Raw genomic sequence first — 20,574 nt, forward strand, 5'->3', positions numbered from 1 at the left:
TCGAGTCCATCAATTACCTTATGCATTTTTTACTTATCCAACAGAGCTTAAAGTATCATGTGAGAACTGTTCTTTTTTCGGAACATACATTAAATTAAGTAAATGTAACTTTATAGAATAAGGTAGAATACATTATAATAGTATAGAATAGACCATAGTCAATAAGTCACTACATTACTTTATTTCTGATTCCACTTTTTATAATGTGACAGACACTTTTTACATTGGCCTTGGTCTGAGTTTTAATGCTATAATTAAGTTACATCAGGATGCATTTTAACATATTTCTATACCTAACATGTTATATTTAGGCGTGAGCAAAGTAATTTGACCCAATGGAAAACTGCGACTGAGCTACGTTGGCTTCTTTCCTTACAGCTAGGTTGAAGATGACATAAACACTTTCAACCTAGCTTGACATGTGACCGTTTCTATGATACCGCGCGCGCACACACACACAGGCAACATGGCGTTCCTTCACTGGAGTTGCCAGGCCTTGACAAAATAGATAGGATCCTTAGGATATCCACAGTATACAGTGAGTGAGCTATCACATTGTTTTATGAAGTTACTCATTTCTTTACAATGCCAAATAACTTTTCCATTTTCTTTTTGCTTACCTAGCATTAGTGTACAGCAGTCCACTTTGCTGATGGCGACTAGTCAACGACTCTGTCTTTATCCACCCCAGGCCTGTTTCACTGAGAACCTCATCACAGGTAAAAAGCTGATTTATGTAAATTGCCACTATCTGTCATGATTAGGAATCACAGACTTTGAGGATATGAAGGTAAAGGGAAATTAAGCTGAGAAGCTTTCAGATTCTAAGCCTGCACTGGATACTTATAGCAATTTCAGTAGAGTGGTGTTGATTGAAAAGGTCTGAATGTAAAGTAGAAATAGGCTAGGCTACAGTAATCTCTGCATTAAGGCACTAAAATGTCCTGGAAGCGCCACCATGAATGTATGCAGGATTGTTCCAACCCAAATAAGAAAACATTGGGCAATCTTCCCATCTCAGTGGTAGTCTAATTATTCAAGATGGGTCGCACAACATGATATATCATACACAGCCAAATGCAGACAATCAGATTCAGCACTGAGAATAAATCATATTTCATAGGCCAACTAACGAGGGTTGCATCTAAACTGGACCCTGAGTTTATATTTCTAATGTGCATGGTCATATCATAATTTATAGCCTTTTATTAAGTTAGGGTTATCCCTACATTTCAAGCACACCTGAACATTCCTGTAAATAGAAGGATGCAACCTACTGAACATTGCAGATAGAAATATTATGAATAGAGCTGCGATTAAAAAACAACAACATTTTTTTCCTCCCTCTACATTTCAGAGGGACATGTCTATTCTAAAATACAATACATTTCTATCTGAAGATTCTACAACATACCCGACTGAATATGACCCTTAGATCTAGCCTACGGTTTGGCTCAGCTCCTCCCTGTATTCCCCCCTTCCCCCCCATCTCTGCCTATGTGCGTGAGCTGCTGGGGATTTCAGAGCCGATGTGGAGGCACAGCATCGCAGATCCCCCCCAGAGACAGCATGGGCCTTTTCCTGGAGAAGAAGAGCAGGACAGGGGACTGGGCCGACTCCTTCACCTACAAACAGCTCCTCAACGACAGGAAACAGTGAATGGGATTTGGTGTCTGATAAAAGAAACGTGAATGGATTAAATGTCTGTCAGTGTGTTGTTGGTAAGAATCAGAATCACCTTTTTTCGCCAAGTATATTTAACATTTCTAGAATTTTACTTGGTGATGTGCTACGAGAAATAGACAACAGACAGAATACAGACAGAGGAATTTACACAAAGTTTATGTACATTATATACAAAATAGATAAAGTATGCATAGAACTGTACAGTAAGAGAATTTACAGAGAGGATTTACAAATGTACATTATAAATATATATGTGCAGAGGTTGCACTACATCACAGAGCATTCTAACAACAGGTGCCTATGTACAGTTTATATGCAGTGTTAATGTGCAGAGCTGAACAGAGTGCAATTATGGTAGTGCGGTTATTATATGTGCAGTTCGAAGATGGCTTGATGCAGTGCGCAGCAGAGAGTGCATAGTCCCTTAGTTTCTGTGGACCAGATGGCCAATTGGTGAGCAACACAGCATGGGGAAAGAAACTGTTTAGCTGTCAGGTTGTTTTGGTCATGATTGCCCTGAACCGTTTACCAGAGGGGAGTGTTTGGAAGAGGGGGTGTCTGGGGTGGGCGGGGTCGGCAATGATATTTTCTGCACGCCTCCTTACCCCGGGGGGGGGGGGCAGGTCCTCGATGGAGGGCAGGTGGCAGCCGATGACCCTCTCCGCAGACCGGACAATGCGTTGCAGTTTGCCCTTGGAGGGAGGAGTGGTTTAGTTGTGAATGACGCAGCAATAGCGTTCCAATCAATTACAGATGTTGACGTTGATTGTAACGACAGGGGTTTGTAAGGCGCTTTGTGATTAAATTGGTGTTCTGGAGAGTGTGTTAATGTTTTTCTGATGATTTCATTTGTAATATCATAGTGATTGAGGACTTACACCTGGTTCAGTGCAGGATTTAGAACTATGACCCTGTAGTTATTATACTACCACATGTGCCAATAGGGTCCAGACCTCCTGGCATAGTATGCTAAACAGATACATATCCTTAGCCAAGGGTCCAAGGCTATGTTCCACATATTCTCGTTTTCTTTCTAAAAATGTTCTACTCCGCTAGCCAGCACTTCGCCTAACCAGGCTTGCGTTTCTTCCACCTCCAGATTGACCACTTATTCATGGTCCAATAGAGTAGGAAGGTTTGATTGGAGAATATTAATACTCCATTGGTCCATGAACAAGTGGGACACAGTTGCCTTGTCACAATGTCCTTTATTGATTAACTAGGTAATGAAAGCTACGACAACAGGATGTCATTTTCTGCATTCTAAAGAATATATTAGACAGACAAACTGCAAAGGCTCCTGGAATGACCATAGATTCCTTCATTCCAACACCTTGGGCATACATTGTCTCTATTGATCTGAACCCTGCCTGTATACAGTGGCGGAATGAGGCTATATATTGATTCGCAGTAGAACTCCTCAGTGCAGTGCTGTAGTAGATGAAACACAACACCTTGTGAATTATGAGGAGCTGGGCTAAGAGGCAGGAAAGGCTTTGTTTTGAGGACAAAAACAACGGGTCTGATGGTATTTCCTGTTCAGAGAATGCATTTAGAGAACACACATGGGCTTTGTCAACGTGGAGAATAAGATCAGAAGATGACATACGATGTATCATCCCAGGTATCATCTTCTGCACGTCACAGTACCGTGTAAGCCTGCGGGGCTAAAACCTAGACATTAGCTCAGGTAGCTAACACAAGTATTTAGGTCTCAAGCAAGGTTGCGATTCACCGAATCATTTCCGTTACATAACCATAGCAGCAGTAGCCTTTGGCTAGCCCTGTGCTTTAGCCTGAGGAGTGGGTGCCAGAGACAGGGCAGAGAGTGCAAAGATGGTTACAGCCAACCTGCCATTTTCTTGTGACCTTATTGAATGCAGAAGTAGTCATGTTGGTACCCAGCTACCTGGGCATCTCTTGAAAGCTTTTTAAATTAACATATGGTCATTTTTCAGTTTGCCAATAGATCATACACATTTTAAGGCTATTATTTCATCACGTGTTCAATAGCCTATACATTTTTGGTTATTTGTGTGCTTGCTCGTTTGCAGAGGTGCCTGCAGCAGATCAATTCTTAAATTGTGTTTGTATGTCACTGCATCAAATCATTGAGTTTAATGATTGCTCATAAATGTGTTAAGCTCACAATCATTGTGATGATAAATGAATAACAGCATGGTGGTTAATACAGTATTTCCATATAGCCTACTATAGGGACAATGCATTGTCAGATGTGAAGCTGAGTTCATACAGCCTACTAATTTAAATAATCAGTATACAGGTGCAAGATTGTACTGGGAGGCATTGCAACTGTCTGTCTGTTTGTGGATGAATGCACAAATGGCCCTAGTGCTGGGGGGCGCCCTCGATTACCATTCCAAGCACAGCAGTGCACCTCTGGTCACCCGCGAAATTGAGCTGGCTCGCTGGCGGGGAAAGGTTGATAGTATAGTCCACGACTTGTGTGACGCCCGGACCGGAGGACAGAGGGGATCTAGCGGGGTGTCAGTCTGACTAGGTTGCTTTGAGCCCGCATGTCACCGGCGGACCTGCTGAGAAAAAGCGATGCGAACATCTGACTTCTACGCGTTCCGAATGCAGCACCAGCAGTCAGTAGACAGCGCCGTATCGCTACAAAGGCGTTTTCTCTGCTATTAAACGGTTCATGCCGTCCGAGTGCGCAGAGGCAATCCTCTGTGGTGTGGCTGGAAAGCTGTAGACTCAAAGCGATAGCGGGACCTCATCCTCCTGCAGTTTTCTTTTAGATAGCCAACATCAAGTGTGCATTTCCCACGTAGATACACCGGGGGAAGTAAGTAAGGCGTTGGAATGTTGCTTTCTATGGTCATGGATTTCTTGAAGGGCATCGCTGGTTTCGAAGGCCATTCTCACAGACTATATTAGGATCCAGCGCACATTTTTGGGAGACCTGAGTCGGCTCAAGGAACCACCATTTACATTACACAGAATTCTGTCAAAATGTTTTGGCGCTCATAACAGCATTTGCGGAAGAATTTACGCGGTAGGCCTACTACCCCAGATTGAACAGGGCTGATGCTCCGTCTTCAAGGTAAACTTTAAGCAATATTTTTTTATAGCCTACCATACATTAAATGCATCGCATTGTTGTTGAACTCTTTTGGGTAATCGGCTTTGAAGAAATTGCATGAGGAGCAGCAGTACGGTTTTTACTGCAATTAGGCTCCCATCCTCATTGCCTCTCACGGCGGGGTGTCTGAAAAGGTGAGGGATCTCCTAAAGACAGCTGTCATGCGCCTAGATCTTTGAAAAGCTAGGCTATAACACCGCAAGGTCAAAAAATCCCTTCAGATGATGAGCAAAGCGGTCAGATTACAAATTGTATTTATAGAACCCCCTTGCTTGCGTGCGGAGTTTTTTTTGTCTAGTTGAAACTGAAAATCATGTAATGTACCAATTATCGTCTTGTCCACTTACAGATGCATGGTGGATCGCATCAGATTGAATTAAGATGTGAAATGACTGCGCTTGTGCTCGGACATTATATGAGTTCTTGTCAGTCCAACCAAAATAACTTGCAGAGTGGTAAGAGAGAATGAAATATGACCACAAAACAAAATATTTGCCATTAACAGCCCTTACTGGAATGCAAATGAGGCATCAGTCATTCACTTGTTATCTTGTTGTAGGCTATTGCCTATAATAAAACAGCCTGGATTGAGTAGCCCAATGAAAGACTGGACAAGGTACAGTTCAATACAGATGTATGTTGATACAGGTCTCTGCAATGTGAATATGTGGCCCTAATGACTTATAAACGTGTTTCATCTTTTTATGTCGGGTGTTGGTTATCATCTATTTGATTATTCATGGTAGCCTGAGGCACCATTGTAACTGCCACACCAAAGCACCCTGTAGGCCTGATTATAATGCTTCTGTTTGCTGACTGCTCGAAAGGCTACAACGCTCTCTGATCACAACATTCAATATCACGCCGAAACATTCATCATGGCGTAGCCTTTTCATTGAAGGCAATGCTTATGTCTTTCACTAACATGATTCATAGTCTAAAAAGAGAGGGATGTGTAGTATAGTTCCTTTCACCACCAACGCATCCAATGAGCTGTGGCTTGGGCTACAGTAGACTGAGCACATCGACCTAATTTACATTGCTTACCTCACAATAGCTTTGCTGAATGCACAGCATATTCAGTAAGAAAGGGGGGAAGGCAAACAGTGGGCCTATTGATTATTCAGCTCGTAGGATTGGATGTATTTGCCAGGAGAAACAATCTATTCCCTCTACAAGGTGAAAAACAACAGATGCATTTTTGGATCTTCACGCCAAAGGGAAAAGGAGGGTTCACACCAAAAAAGAAGACTCTAAAAGCACTGAAGACAATTCCATTGATAGAGAGGGGCCTGTTCACTCAGCCTGCTAAGACGTCCCTCTTCATTCTGAAACTGAACCAGTGCCACCTCAGACCCCACAGTTCTTTGGGATTTCCTCGACTGGAGAACGTAGCTGGCGGCTCATTACATCCACGGTTTAGGTCACCTCAGCCATGTTACCTACGGTACCTATCTAACATCAATGGGAAGAAAATGAAAGGATTGAAGCGTTATTTTATGCCTCGGTGTAGATCGATCTGACTGTGTGTGTGTGTGTGTGAGAGAGAGCTATAAGATCAGTTGGATCCAGCCACCCCGTTCATTAGGCCACGCTAAATGCATTTGACATTTTCCTCCATAATTCAGACCTCATCAAAGTATGACCCCAATGGCAAACAAAACACCAGATGTTATTGATGGACCTACCGTAGTAGCATTGGAATCTAATAGGCCAATGAAATCTGTGGGACAATAGTACTGACTCAACGCAGTATTAGGTTGTCTGAGAATGAACCTTTAAAGACATGCCATCCCAAAGTGAGGTTTTGGTGTTGCCATGGTATCAAGGATGTCACCCTAGACATAGCACATCGCATTGGCAGACACTGATGTAAATTGGTATTCCAACAAACACACACTCTCTGTCTCACACACCCACACATACTCTTACTCTGACTCGCTCTTGCATGTGCGCACGCACGCACAGACACACAGGCTGATGGTGTGTTCAGGACATACTTAAACCGTTCAACACCAATTTATCCAGTTTAATTAAGGAATGTTTTTAATCAAACACTAACTAATTTCATGTGGTGAACAATTCTCTCCAGGTCAACAAATCAGAACGTGTTTATATCAGCATGAGGGTGTCTGTAATGCTACCAAGCCCCTAATGTGTTTCTCCTTATAAAATAGGAAACATCAGTTTCGTACCACAACCTCAATACATGTACTGAAAGCATTTAGCTTCCGATGGAGAATGCAGTATCTAGCTTTGTCTCTGCAGTACCTAGGTGAGACAGGGCCACTACGCAGAAGTTCCATCTGTAAGCATGACAAGCATTCGTTTTCTCTCTTTCTCTTTCTTTCTCTTTCTCTCTCTCCCGGTTCCAAGCCCAGGGCCCACAGCCCAGCAGCAATGTGATGATGCAGTAGAGGCTTTCTCTATATGAGGCCCAGCATACGTTAGACCATCTGAAAACAGATCCCTCATGACCCAACTGGCCCAGCTGCCTGCCTGCTGCAGAAGTGTGTTTATGTGTGTGTGTGTGTGTGTGTGTGTGAGAGAGAGAGAGAGAGTGTGTGTGTAGGATGCTGTATAAGGCTTTTCTGGATGATCGCTGCCCCAGGGAGAGCATAGATATCCTCCACTAAAACAGTAGTATGCCTCTGCTGCTGCCATTGCGCTTGAGTGTCACTGTAAATGTTGATGTCTACCAAGCTGCTTTCTATTAGGAATAATCCACCCATGTGTGTGTGTGAGTGAGTGTGTGCATATGTGTGTGTGTCTGAAAGTGTTCTCTATATTATCTAAGGTTTGACATTCTAAGGTTGAGTAAAGCATTGATTAAATCATTGATTGATTATCTAGTTATTTGTTCATCTAGGGGATGAATGTGACCTGCTATGCAAATTGCTGTGTAGAAACCCCACCGTAATTAAATGCAAATTAGGGAGACCGGCGCCGACATGTATTTCCTGCTTCTCATCATGTCTTGGCGATGGGGTTGTACTTTTGTCCTCACAAAACGAATTTCGCAGTGATAACCGTCTCAACCATTCTCTTCACGTTTGGCTGAGTTATCACCGGCGAAAAAAGCCCCATCTCTACGGAGTGAATCAATATCGCGTCTCCATTGCCATTTGAGTCGGGAAGGAGCAGGTCCTCTCTGCCTCATTGCACATCCAGAGGCTGTGCCATCCAGAGCAAAGCAGAAGGTTGGTTGGCACGCACGCATAAACACACACTCGCACGCATACTAACTCGCATACTAACTCGCTATCTCTCTTTCACACACAGAAAAGCACACACCCCTACACACATGCAAACCCACCTACACACGCTACCACTATCACAAAAACAGACAAACACCTAACCCCTCAACACACACGCACACACACATTCTCCCATTACACACTCTCTCTCTCGCACCCACACACCACCAGCCGTATTTCCTCAGTTTGGGTCACGATCTGGCAGTCGTTTGCCATGCTTAAGGAGTGTCATAACTTGTCCATTTAACAATTACACCACAGTCCATTTGTCATCGACTTACTTAGGCCCTCACTGCTAAGCCTACTACTCCCCTCTCACCAGCACCAGCCACCCAAGCAGTCAACACAGGACAGAGAGTCAACACATTTCTATAACTGTTACTCAGTCGTGGTAAAACGTCCTATAAAACAAGGGCATAAACCTGTTCTCCAAGAAAAGTGGGATTTTTATGTAGCGTGGCGTTCATTGAAATGTCAGACCAGGGAGACAGTGTGTGCTCTGCTCTCTCTAAAAAGATTTCACTGTGTTCTCGTTTTTATTGTCGGCCGCAGACTCCTAGGCAGCAACCTTTTTCCTTTAGTCGTCAGGCCGGGATGTGTTTTACAGCTGTCAGATGACAGGTGTTGTCACTATGTTCCCACCAGGCCTCAGTCTCCGTTAATGTTGCAACAGAACATTCCCCCATGGCAGTTTGTCACTCATGTTCCATCTGCAGAATTCTTCATTCCCTGACACATTCTGAGAATTCCGAGACATTCTTCAAATTCCTCAAACTATTTTGACAGTTAAGGTTATTGTTTTACATATTCTATATCAAAAGCTGCAGGTGGAAAAAGCTTTTGAAGGTGTACAGAGAGCTTCCAGGCTTTTAGTCAGATAAAAACGCATTTATACTGACACATTATTCAAGACACAGAGATATAACCTCAGTTATTTAAAACATTTTTTATTCAACCAGGCAAGTCAGTTAAGAATCAATTCTTATTTACAATGACAGCTTACCAGGGAACAGTAGGTTAACTGCCTTGTTCAGGGGCAGAACAACAGATTTTTACCTTGTCAGCTCAGGGATTCAATCCAGCAACCTTACGGTTACTGGCCCAACGCTCTAACCACTAGGCTACCTGCCACCCGAGGACCAAAGAAAAACCAATGATGATATAACATTCTGTGTCTAAAGGTTCGGCTTTGAGTTATGCTGCTGTTGTGAGATCTTTAGGCGTTGGACATTGCACCTTCCTCCCGTAATCAAGAACCATGAGACACGCATGGTAGATTCATGTTTTCTGTACATGTAGCCAATAAGAATGAGTTATATAACTCATTATGAGCAGTATTTCACGTGTCGTTAGGCAAACTCTCTCTGCACTCCAGCTGCAGTATCCCCCGCTACTCACTAGACTACCTGCAGAGCTCTTTTTCTAAGGTCTCAGGATTCAGAATAGAATACTTTGCGCTCTCTGGCATTGTTTTTGTCTGGGTGTATGATTGTTTTGTCTGAGCTCCAGGAAGAGTAGCTCTGGATAAAGTAACAGCTAATGGTAATCCAAATACAATTCTGTCTCTCTCGTCTCTACTTCGTTGCTTTTGTGTGGGTGTATATGATTGCTTTGTTTTGTGATTTGAGTGGACCCCAGGATCCAGGAAGAGTAGCTGTACCCAAATGAACAAATACAATCTTTTCTCTCCAGTCTCTACTTCAGCGTACGCAGCCATCCTATCAGGAGATAAAAAAAACGGACCTTAGATCAGTCTGGTGAAACTTCATCCAACTGCATGTAATTAAAATCCTTTCTATGTTGTCTCCTATTTAGGCGGAAATTACCTTAGATCAGTGTCTTGGGGTTATCTCTATCCAACTCCACGTAGGATATTATAGTTCTTTCTCTCTCTTATCTGGCCAGGTGTGTTAGCCTGACTGGAAAGCCTGATGGAGACCCTGCTAGTTTACCTGATGGTCCTTGGCATGGCTGTAAAGGCCCACAAGGTCCAGCTGTGCCCAAAACGCTGTGTCTGCCAGATGCTCAACCCCAACCTGGCAACCCTCTGCGACAAGAAGGGCCTCCTCTTCGTCCCCCCAAACATCGACCGGCACACCGTCGAGATGCGTCTGGGCGATAACTTTGTCACGAGCATCAAACAGCGGGACTTTGCCAACATGACCAAGCTTCAGGACCTGACGTTGTCTCGGAACACCATCGGTTCCATCTCGCCTCACGCCTTTAAAGATCTGGAGAACCTCAGGGCCTTGCACTTGGACAGCAACCGTCTGACGAGGCTCACCAACGACACCTTCAGCGGGATGTCCAAACTTCACCATCTCATTCTTAACAACAACCAACTGATTCATATCCACACTGGGGCCTTCAATGATCTCACGGCTCTAGAGGAGTTAGATCTGTCCTACAACAACTTAGAAAGCACCCCCTGGGTGGCCATCCAGAGAATGACCAGCCTCCACACCCTGGGCTTGGACCACAACATGCTTAGCTACATCCCTATAGGAACCTTCTCCGGCCTGCAGAAGCTCAAACGGCTTGATGTCACCTCCAACAAGCTCCAGAAGCTTCCGCCAGACCCTGTGTTCCAGCGGGCTGGGGTTCTGGCCACGTCAGGAAGCATGGGTCCGTCGTCATTCGCGTTGAGTTTTGGGGGGAACCCACTGAGGTGTAACTGTGAGCTGCTGTGGCTGAGGAGGCTGAGGCGGGAGGATGATCTGGAGACATGTGCGGCTCCGCAGCACCTGGCTGGACGGTACTTCTGGACCGTGTCTGAAGAAGAGTTCCTCTGTGAGCCGCCTCTCATCACCAGACACTCCCAGGTAAGGCTGAGATGATAATAAGATCATTTGTCAATAGTATTGCAACAATCCAGTGATAACAGAAGCATTATAACTGTTTTTATCATGCTATTTGACACGGACAAAAAGTAACTATCATGTATATCACTGAACACACTTTTTTAACATGATAATTAATGAAATATTGATCATCATGTCATCCCTTTCCAGAATAAACACATTTATTGCAATAATTGTCAAACATCGATTATCATGCTATTGCTAACCACGATAACTGTTTTAATCACGATAATTCAATACCTATCACGGTAATATCGTTCACCCTACCCCACCATCTAACTGCCTCCAGGAGCTGCGAGCGCTGGAGGGTCAGAGTGTAGCTCTGCGCTGTAAGGCCAGGGGCGACCCAGACCCCATCATCCACTGGATTGCGCCAGACGGCCGCCTCATGTCCAATTCCTCCCGGGCTGTGGTGCACAGTGACGGGACTCTGGACATCCTCATCACCACTGTGAAGGACTCAGGTGGGTGTCATTGAAACGTCTGTTGTGGTAGACTATGTTGAGTGTTTCTGTTTGTATGCTCTGGTTTTTCAGTAGGCCCTGAGGTCAGCTTTTCAGACCATTTGATCTGTATCAAAATGATCCTACGATGAACTCTGTTCTGCCATTACATTTAGTTCCACCTTTTTGTTTTAAAGGAAACAGAAAAGCTAATGAATGTTCATAGAGTTGTGAATGTTTTTTTTTTTTTTTTTTTTTTTTTTAATTTTTATCCCCTTTTCTCCCCAATTTTTCGTGGTATCCAATCGCTAGTAATTACTATCTTGTCTCATCGCTACAACTCCCGTACGGTCTCGGGAGAGACGAAGGTCGAAAGTCATGCGTCCTCCGAAGCACAACCCAACCTAGCCGCACTGCTTCTTAACACAGCGCGCCTCCAACCCGGAAGCCAGCCGCACCAATGTGTCGGAGGAAACACCGTGCACCCGCCCCCTCGGTTAGCGCGCACTGCGCCCGGCCCGCCACAGGAGTCGCTGGAGCGCGACGAGACAAGGATATCCCTACCGGCCAAACCCTCCCTAACCCGGACGACGCTAAGCCAATTGTGCGTCGCCCCACGGACCTCCCGGTCGCGGCCGGCTGCGACAGAGCCTGGGCGCGAACCCAGACTCTGGTGGCGCAGCATAGCACTGCGATGCAGTGCTCTAGACCACTGCGCCACCCGGGAGGAGTTGTGAATGTTAATAAAGTTTCAACATTGAAAAACAATTATCCATACGCCCATCCGCCAATATTTCACACATTACCAGGAAAATAATTTATTTATATATTTACAGCAATGCTGGCCTATAGAGTCCATTGGGAAACCCAAATACTGAACCGTCCAATGATGGGATTTATAAATAATTGATCTGGACTCTCAAAGGAATGATCTCTATAATATATAAACAACTTTTTTAATCTGAACAACCGTTTAACTTGAGCAGAATATGGAAAAATATGACCTTGGCATCCTGTAACCCAAACCGTAAACATATACATTTTAAGTTTGTTTACAGACTGTATTTAACACCAACTGTTCATAGAGTCCCCTAAATCAGGTAGGCACATTCCTCCGTATGATGTGGGAGTGCCCTGCAGTTAAATGTTTCTGGGGCAAAGTCACAAAATTCATTTTGAATTGCATGAATGTAAATATTCAATGCTTTGCATCTGTTATGCTATTTAACGATGATATCTCCTTGAATCTCTCAATCAATCAAAGACATTTGCTGCAAAACAATGATGTTGGCTCTTAGATTGCAATCACCTCACTCTCTTCCAATTCATAAGTGAATACAGTTACTATTAGAAGCTGTAACATTAGAATTATCGACAGTGAGAATGAATGGTGCTAGTCAAGGAACAATTGAGGCCTGGACAACTACTTATTTACTACTTATTTTTTTGTTTTGCTTTTCCTGTTTATACTGAATTTATTATCACTTAAACGCTGTAAATCAAATCAAATTGTGTTTGTCACATACACGTGTTTAGCAGATGTTATTGCGGCTGTAGCAAAATGCGTGTGTTTCTAGCTCCAACAGTGCAGTAATATATAACAAGTAATATCTAACAATACACACAATCTAAAGTAAAGGAATGGAATTAAGATTATATAAATATTTGGACGAGCAATGTCAGAGCGGCATAGACTAAGATACAGTAGAATAGTTGAAGTTGGAAGTTTACATACACCTTAGCCAAATACATTTAAACTCAGTTTTTCACAATTCCTGACATTTAATCCTAGTAAAAAGTCCCTGTCTTAGGTCAGTTAGGATCACCACTTTATTTTAAGAATGTGAAATGTCAGAATAATAGTAGAGAGAATGATTTATTTCAGCTTTTATTTCTTTCATCACATTCCCAGTGGGTCAGAAGTTTACATGCATTCAATTAGTATTTGGTAGCATTGCCTTTAAATTGTTTAACTTGGGTCAAACGTTTCGGGTAGCCTCCACAAGCTTCCCACAATAAGTTGGGTGAATTTTGGTCCATTCCTCCTGACAGAGCTGGTGTAACTGAGTCAGGTTTGTAGGTCTCCTTGCTCGCACACACTTTTTCAGTTCTGCCCACAACTTTTCTATAGGATTGAGGTCAGGGCTTTGTGATGGCCACTCCAATACCTTGATTTTGCCACAACTTTGGAAGTATGCTTGGGGTCATTGTCCATTTGGAAGACCGATTTGCGACCAAGCTTTAACTTCCTGACTGATGTCTTGAGATGTTGCTTCAATATATCCACATAATTGTCCTTCCTCATGATGCCATCTATTTTGTGAATTGCACCAGTCCCTCCTGCAGCAAAGCACCCCCACAACATGATGCTGCCACCCCCGTGCTTCACGGTTGGGATGGTGTTCTTTGACTTGCAAGCCTCCCCCTTTTTCCTTCAAACATATTGATGGTCATTATGGCCAAACAGTTCTATTTTTCTTTCATCAGATCAGAGGACATTTCTCCAAAAAGTACGATGTTTGTCCCCATGTGCAGTTGCAAACCGTAGTCTGGCTTTTTTTTTTATGGCGGTTTTGGCTTCTTCCTTGCTGAGCGGCCTTTCAGGTTATGTCGATATAGGACTTGTTTTACTGTGGATATAGACACTTTTGTACCTGTTTTCTCCAGCATCTTCACAAGGTCCTCTGCTGTCGTTCTGGGATTGACTTGCACTTTTCGCACTAAAGTACGTTCATCTCTAGGAGACAGAACGCGTCTCCTTCCTGAGCGGTATGACGGCTGCATGGTTCCATGGTGTTTAATCTTGCGGACTATTGTTTGTACAGATGAACGTGGTACCTTAAGGCGTTTGGAATTTGCTCCCAAGGATGAACCAGACTTGTGGAGGTCTACAAAAAAAAAATTGTGGTCTTGGCTGATTTCTTTTGATTTTCCCATGATGTCAAGCAAAGAGGCACTGAGTTTGAAGGTAGGCCTTGAAATACATCCACAGGTACACCTTCAATTGACTCAAATGATGTCAATTAGCCTATCAGAAGCTTCTAAAGCCATGACAATTTTCTGGAATTTTCCAAGCTGTTTAAAGGCACAGTCAACTTAGTGTAGGTAAACTTCTGACCCACTGGAATTGTGATACAGTGAATTATAAGTGAAATAATCTATCTGTAAACAATTGTTGGAAACATTACTTGTGTCATGCATAAAGTAGATGTCCTAACCGACTTGCCAAAACTATAGTTTGTTAACAAGAAATTTGTGGAGTGGTTGAAAAACGAGTTTTAATGACTCCAACCTAAGTGTATGTAAACATCCGACTTCAACTGTATATATGAGATGAGTATTATGTAAAAATATGTAAACATGTTTTTCTTACTGGGTTTATTTCTTCTTTTGAGTAGCAGCCTACAGGTACATGTTTTAATAAACATATCATTTAACATGGATAATGTACCTTTTAACCCCCACTAACAAAAATGACAAATTTGGTTTAAAAAGAAAAAAAGTAAGTTCTCAATCGCTCCATCAGGCTCCTTCACCTGTGTTGCCTCCAACCCGGCCGGGGAGGCTCAACAAACTGTGGACCTGGTGATCGTCAAACTCCCACACATCACCAACGGTACTGTGAAGAAGGAACCGAACCCAGGTTCTTCTGATATCGCCACGGTAATGAAGACGGGTGGGGAAGGCGGAAGCGTGGTGCCACTGGGAAACACGAAGACGAGCCAGGAGAAGAAGGTGGTGATCACTGAGGCAACGTCTACCTCCGTCCTGGTCAGGTTCAACTTCCAGAGGAGTATACCGGGCATCCGAATGTTCCAGATCCAATACAACGGAACCTACGATGACTCTCTGGTTTACAGGTGAGCCTTGGCTTATATAGGGACTGTTTTTTGATGATTGCTATTGATGCCTCATTTCGACTCTCAGAACCAAATGAGAACAAACAAGAACTAGGCACAATGTTCTGTTGTAGTATGCCTGATGGTGTTGAGGGGTGTTTAAGTTGTTGAAAAATGTATTTAAATGTCAAATGTTAAAATTTCCATTGTTTGACGGGCTGTTACTCTAACCGCATTAAGTAATTAATGTACTGACATTCTTGTTCAGTACAGGGTCATTCCAGCAATTAGGTGCCTTTTGAATAACTTGGAGAAAATGTTTACATTCTGTCATGTTCAACTTAATAAAAAAACATGTTTTCCCATCTCTTAAATAAAAGAAATGACTATGGTAAGTGCCTATTAAGTGCCAAATAAAGTAACAGGGTTGATGATTTAATCTTAAATCCTCCATAAATCCACAAATTACTGATGATTGGCTGAGAGAAATTTATGATAAAAAGATTGTGGGGGCTGCTTTGTTAGACTTGAGTGCAGCTTTTGACATTATCGATCATAGTCTGCTGCTGGAAAAACGTGTGTTATGGCTTTACACCCTCTGCTATAACGTGGATAAAGAGTTACCTGTCTAACAGAACAGAGGTTGTTCTTTAACGGAAACCTTTCGAACATAATCCAGGTAGAATCAGAAATTCCCCAGGGCAGCTGTCTAGGCCCCTTACTTTTTTCAATCTTTACAAACAACATGTCACTGGCTTTGAGTAAAGCTAGTGTGTCTATGTATGCGGATGACTCAACACTATACATCTACTACAGCGACTGAAATGACTGCAACACTTAAGAAAGAGCTGCAGTTAGTTTCAGGGTGGGTGGCAAGGAATAAGTTAGTCCTAAATATTTCTAAAACTAAAAGCATTGCATTTGGGACAAATCGTTCACTAAACCCTAAACCTCAACTAAATATTGTAATAAATAATGTGGAAATTGAGCAAGTTGAGGTGACTAAACTGCTTGGAGTAACCCTAGATTGTAAACTGTCATGGTCAAAACATATTGATACAACAGTACCTTTTGATGGGGAGAAATCTGTCCATAATAAAGCCCTTCTCTACCTTCAACACTTTCAACAAGGCAGGTCCTACAGGTCCAAGTTCTGTCGCACCTGGACTACTGTTCAGTCGTGTGGTCAGGTGCCATAAAAAGGGACTTGGTTGCAAAAAGGGACTAAGTTGCAATTGGCTCGGAACAGGGCAGCACGGCTGGCCCTTGGATGTACACAGAGAGCTAACATTAATAATATGCATGTCAATCTCTCCTGGCTCAAAGTGGAGGAGAAATTGACGTCATCACTACTTGTATTTAGGAGAGGTGTATGTTGAATGCACCGAGCTGTCTGTTTGAACTACTGTCACACAGCTCAGACACCCATGCATACCCCACAAGACATGCCACAAGAGGTCTCTTCACAGTCCCCAAGTCCAGAACAGAGTATGGCAGGTACTACATTGAGCCATGACTACATGGAAAACTCTATTCCACATCAAGTAACTGATGCAAGCAGTAAAATTAGATTTAAAAAACAGATAAAAATACACCTTATGGAACAGGGGGCACTGTAAAGCAACACATACACATGCATACACACACACAATAACATACGCACTATACACACACGTACACATGGATTTTGTACTGTAAATATGTGGATGTGGTTGAGTAGGGGCCTGAGGGCACACAGTGTTGTGAAATCTGTGAATGTGTTGTAATGTTTTTAAAATGGTATAAACTGCCTTAATTTTCCTGGACCCCAGGCTAGAGTAGCTGCTGCCTTGGCAGGTCCATAATAAATACAAATACTTTTGTATATATAGTATACCTAATCAACAGAATCAAAATGAAATGTCAGCACTGAGCTGTAAAGAGAAGCCGAGATGAAAGAGAAAGCAGAATGTTACAAAAAGCTTCCGAAGATCTTTCAGGCCCCTTCTGAGAAATGAGTCTACACAATGTTCTTTCATCCGGCAACTCTTTCATTCCATATTTGAAGCTTATCTTCATGATACAATATGACGTGACCATTTAGAACACACTTTTATTCAAAGTGACTCACAGTCAACAAATACTGTACATACAGTATATTGATCGTATGAGATCCAGTTGGGAATAAGAAATCCACAGCTCTAGTCTTTCAAGCACACCGCACCATGATCCAACCACCGAGCCATTGGATCTAATGTGACTTTCTCTCCTGAGAGATGGGTGTGCGTACAATCTTTCATCTTTAATGCTTCCGACTTCTCAGTGGGTGTTTGTGTCTCAAGGGGGTTGGGTAAAAAATAACTCATTTGGACAATAAAGTATTCTTTTTCATCTTTCACCCCTTTCACTGCACATTAGCGATTCTACTTTCTTTTTTTAACCATTGGAATCCCGGCGACTCTGTTACTCGTCCACTCACGACAATGCTGCTCATAGCATTCTCTCTTCTCTTACCATTTTCAAGCCATAGCCCTGTGCTCTTTGTTATTGCAATATAATGTACAGTATAATTGGTCTACAGTTGGTCTAGTATGCTCTCATCTCTTTCATTCCACACTAACTGTCTCTCTCTCTGTATTTTCAGAATGATCCCTTCAAGCAGTAAGAGTATCTTGGTGAACAACCTGGCGGCCGGTACACAGTACGACCTGTGTGTGCTGGCCATCTACGACGACCTGGTGACCTCCCTGACCGCCACGCGAGTGGTGGGGTGTGTCCGCTTCACCACCGAGCCACAGTACCTCCGCTGCCACTTCATGCAGTCCCAGTTCCTGGGAGGGACCATCGTGGTCATCATCGGAGGGATCATCGTGGCGTCCGTCTTAGCTTTCATCATCTTCCTCATCGTGAGGTACCGAGTGTGTAACCAAGGCGATGAGGATAAGGTAGGAGTATTGAGTAGTACTCTTTTTCTTTGGGGCTACTGTCTCTGGATTATTTGTGTTGTACAGATGTGATGATGAATATTGGGGTCATTTCTCCCTGGGGATTAATAAAATCTCTCTCAATCTCTTTCATAAGGCTTTGGAGATGGGTGAGATCCCATCTCTGAGCAGTGATGGTCAGCTCCAGGGCTGCGGCGTCCCCAAGACCATGTCCAAATCTCTGTCCAAGCAGATCCTCCAGCCAGAGAAACCAGAGACGGAGGACCAGGAGTCTCTGAGGGTGGCCCTTCCTCCTCGTAAACCGGTCAAGCAGCAGCAACCCCCAGCCCCAACCACCACCACATCTACCAAGACCTCCATCCCCGACTGCACTGTCTCTACTTCCGCAGCCAGCCACTCCTGGCACCCTGCCTCCCCGGTCACCCTGAGGCAAAAACGGGCCGATATCACTGCCACCGGGGGTCCGAAACCCGGAGAAGCTCGCCGAGCCGAAGGCCAGACAGATGTGGAGTTAGAGAACACAAACCGTAATAACTCGTCGGAAGCTAAAATTGCTGCCGCCTTGGCCGTACCTGTTCTTGCCCGTTCCACAAAATGGACGCCGGTTGCTAGGCGGCCGCGCCCCCCTGGAGCCTCCTCCCACCATTACATGACGGTACCTACAGGGGGTGTGAGGGTGAACCGGCGGCACTCGCTGAACGTGGACTCGTACAAGGAGCGCTGCTATGTCAGCCTGGTACAGCAGCAGCAGCCAAAACCTGGCGGGAATTTGTGCTCCAAACGCAGTCTGTCCATGAGCGGAGAATTGCCCACGTTGGAGAGTGCAATGGCAAACATACGCAGAGGCAGAGACAAGCTGTCCCGATCTGAGTGGCTTCTCGAAAGCACTCTATGATCTGGATTTCACTGGCTTATAGGTTCTTTGTTTTACTGGATTGGATTTGTGGCCCGTCGTGGAGCATACAGTAACTTTATGCCTTGTCTTTTATCTACAAGACCCATAGATTCCTCTTGTATTTCTGAAGACAAGGCAGCAAAACAGGGTTTTAAAAATGTTTCACATTTTGTTTTTCTTCCTAAAAAGCAAATATCCTCTCAAAGTCATCTGTATAGCGACATCGGATATAACTTTGATGAAAGGCACAAAAAACTGTATAAAGCAACTTCATGTACAAAAATGTTGAGTTGTGTAACATATAGGCTAACACGATACACCCGTAAGTGTTCATATGGTACTGAATGCAGTATTCTTGGAAGTCTAGCATCATTTAGAGAGAGGGTGAAAAAGGGATGGATGATCAAGCTTGTTATAACATTGCCTGTTACTTAAAGTGATTACAATAACTGTGTAGACAATGAATGGACATATTTCTTGTCATCAGTTTTTCAGACAGTTGGTGACATGTCTTAATTAACTTGGCGGCGTTTGGAGGAATTGTGAATGTGCAGAGATGTAGAACACAATGTATCCAGGCGGTGTCCCAAATGGCACCCTATTCTCTATAGTGCACTACTTTTTTGACCAGGGCTCTGGAAAGTAGTGCACTATATAACAAATAGGGTGCCATTTGGGCCACACACCTCAGTCTAGTGACAGAGCTGGATCTTTTCATCAAGCCGCACCAGACACACAGCACAATGCAGCATTGATGGCAACCCGTCGGTGTCGATTGAGCCTAATACTGCCCTCCGGGTTGAATCAATACATTTTTATCACGTAATTACACATACAGACTCACGCTCATAGGATTCCTGTCGCAACTGATATGACAGTCTAAACCAACACAGACAGGATTCCTGTCGCAACTGATATGACAGTCTAAACCAGTCTAAACCACAGACAGGATTCCTGTCGCAACTGATATGACAGTCTAAACCACAGACAGGATGACGGGCGCGATTCCAGTACGTCAGCAGGTGGATGGGGATCGATAAAGGATTGGTGGTCCATTTTCATGTTTTGTTTACTATTATTAAGACATAATTTGTCATGTCAGGCCAAGAACCGTTGTAAATTGACTTGTTGGTAAAGAGAAAACGAAAGCCTACTGTTTTTGTGGCTATCTAAGAAGTCGGCTCTTGATTTTGCTGTTGTTTCTGTTTGATGTTTACCAGTATAAATAAACCAATGAGAAATCTATCTAATGTAGAAAATACCTGTACAGTTATTGCTTGTGACATTCATTTGCCAGGTATCTACTGTAGCTTTCTTGAGTCCTATAACATGAAAGGCAACACTGAGGACACAGCAGAAGTCATTTCAGTTTTAGCTCCATTTTCCAGGTATCGTCTAACACGAACCCTTCTGAAGTCTGACAACATAACATGCAGAGGGATACCTAGGACGTCATGTTCACAGTAGCCCACATTTTGGTAGATAGATTCCATCTCAAACTACCTTCAATCTCGAGTCATGACTGACAAAAGAAATGAGATATTTTTCTCTGGCGAG

General features: G+C 43.5%; 1 protein-coding gene across 4 annotated transcripts; it reads left to right on the forward strand.

The window, feature by feature from the left end:
• The first annotated feature begins 96 nt into the window (after positions 1-96).
• On the forward strand, positions 97-20,267 carry LOC139556630 (leucine-rich repeat and fibronectin type-III domain-containing protein 5-like). Of its 4 annotated transcripts, XM_071370821.1 has the most exons (9): positions 97-538; positions 625-719; positions 1,358-1,721; positions 7,175-9,834; positions 9,961-10,877; positions 11,206-11,380; positions 14,886-15,219; positions 17,822-18,122; positions 18,259-20,267. In XM_071370821.1, the coding sequence occupies exons 5-9, from the start codon at positions 9,987-9,989 to the stop codon at positions 19,015-19,017; spliced, it is 2,460 nt and encodes an 819-aa protein (XP_071226922.1). In that variant the 5' UTR covers positions 97-538; positions 625-719; positions 1,358-1,721; positions 7,175-9,834; positions 9,961-9,986; the 3' UTR covers positions 19,018-20,267. The 4 variants fall into 4 exon arrangements, with proteins under 4 accessions (XP_071226922.1, XP_071226923.1, XP_071226921.1 ...); XM_071370822.1 differs by lacking the exon at positions 7,175-9,834; XM_071370820.1 differs by lacking the exon at positions 7,175-9,834 and having other exon boundaries at positions 98-538; positions 1,358-4,759.
• The last annotated feature ends 307 nt before the right edge of the window (positions 20,268-20,574 follow it).

This window comes from Salvelinus alpinus, chromosome 27 (assembly GCF_045679555.1).
Source record: "Salvelinus alpinus chromosome 27, SLU_Salpinus.1, whole genome shotgun sequence".
In the NCBI taxonomy this organism is placed as follows: domain Eukaryota; kingdom Metazoa; phylum Chordata; class Actinopteri; order Salmoniformes; family Salmonidae; genus Salvelinus; species Salvelinus alpinus.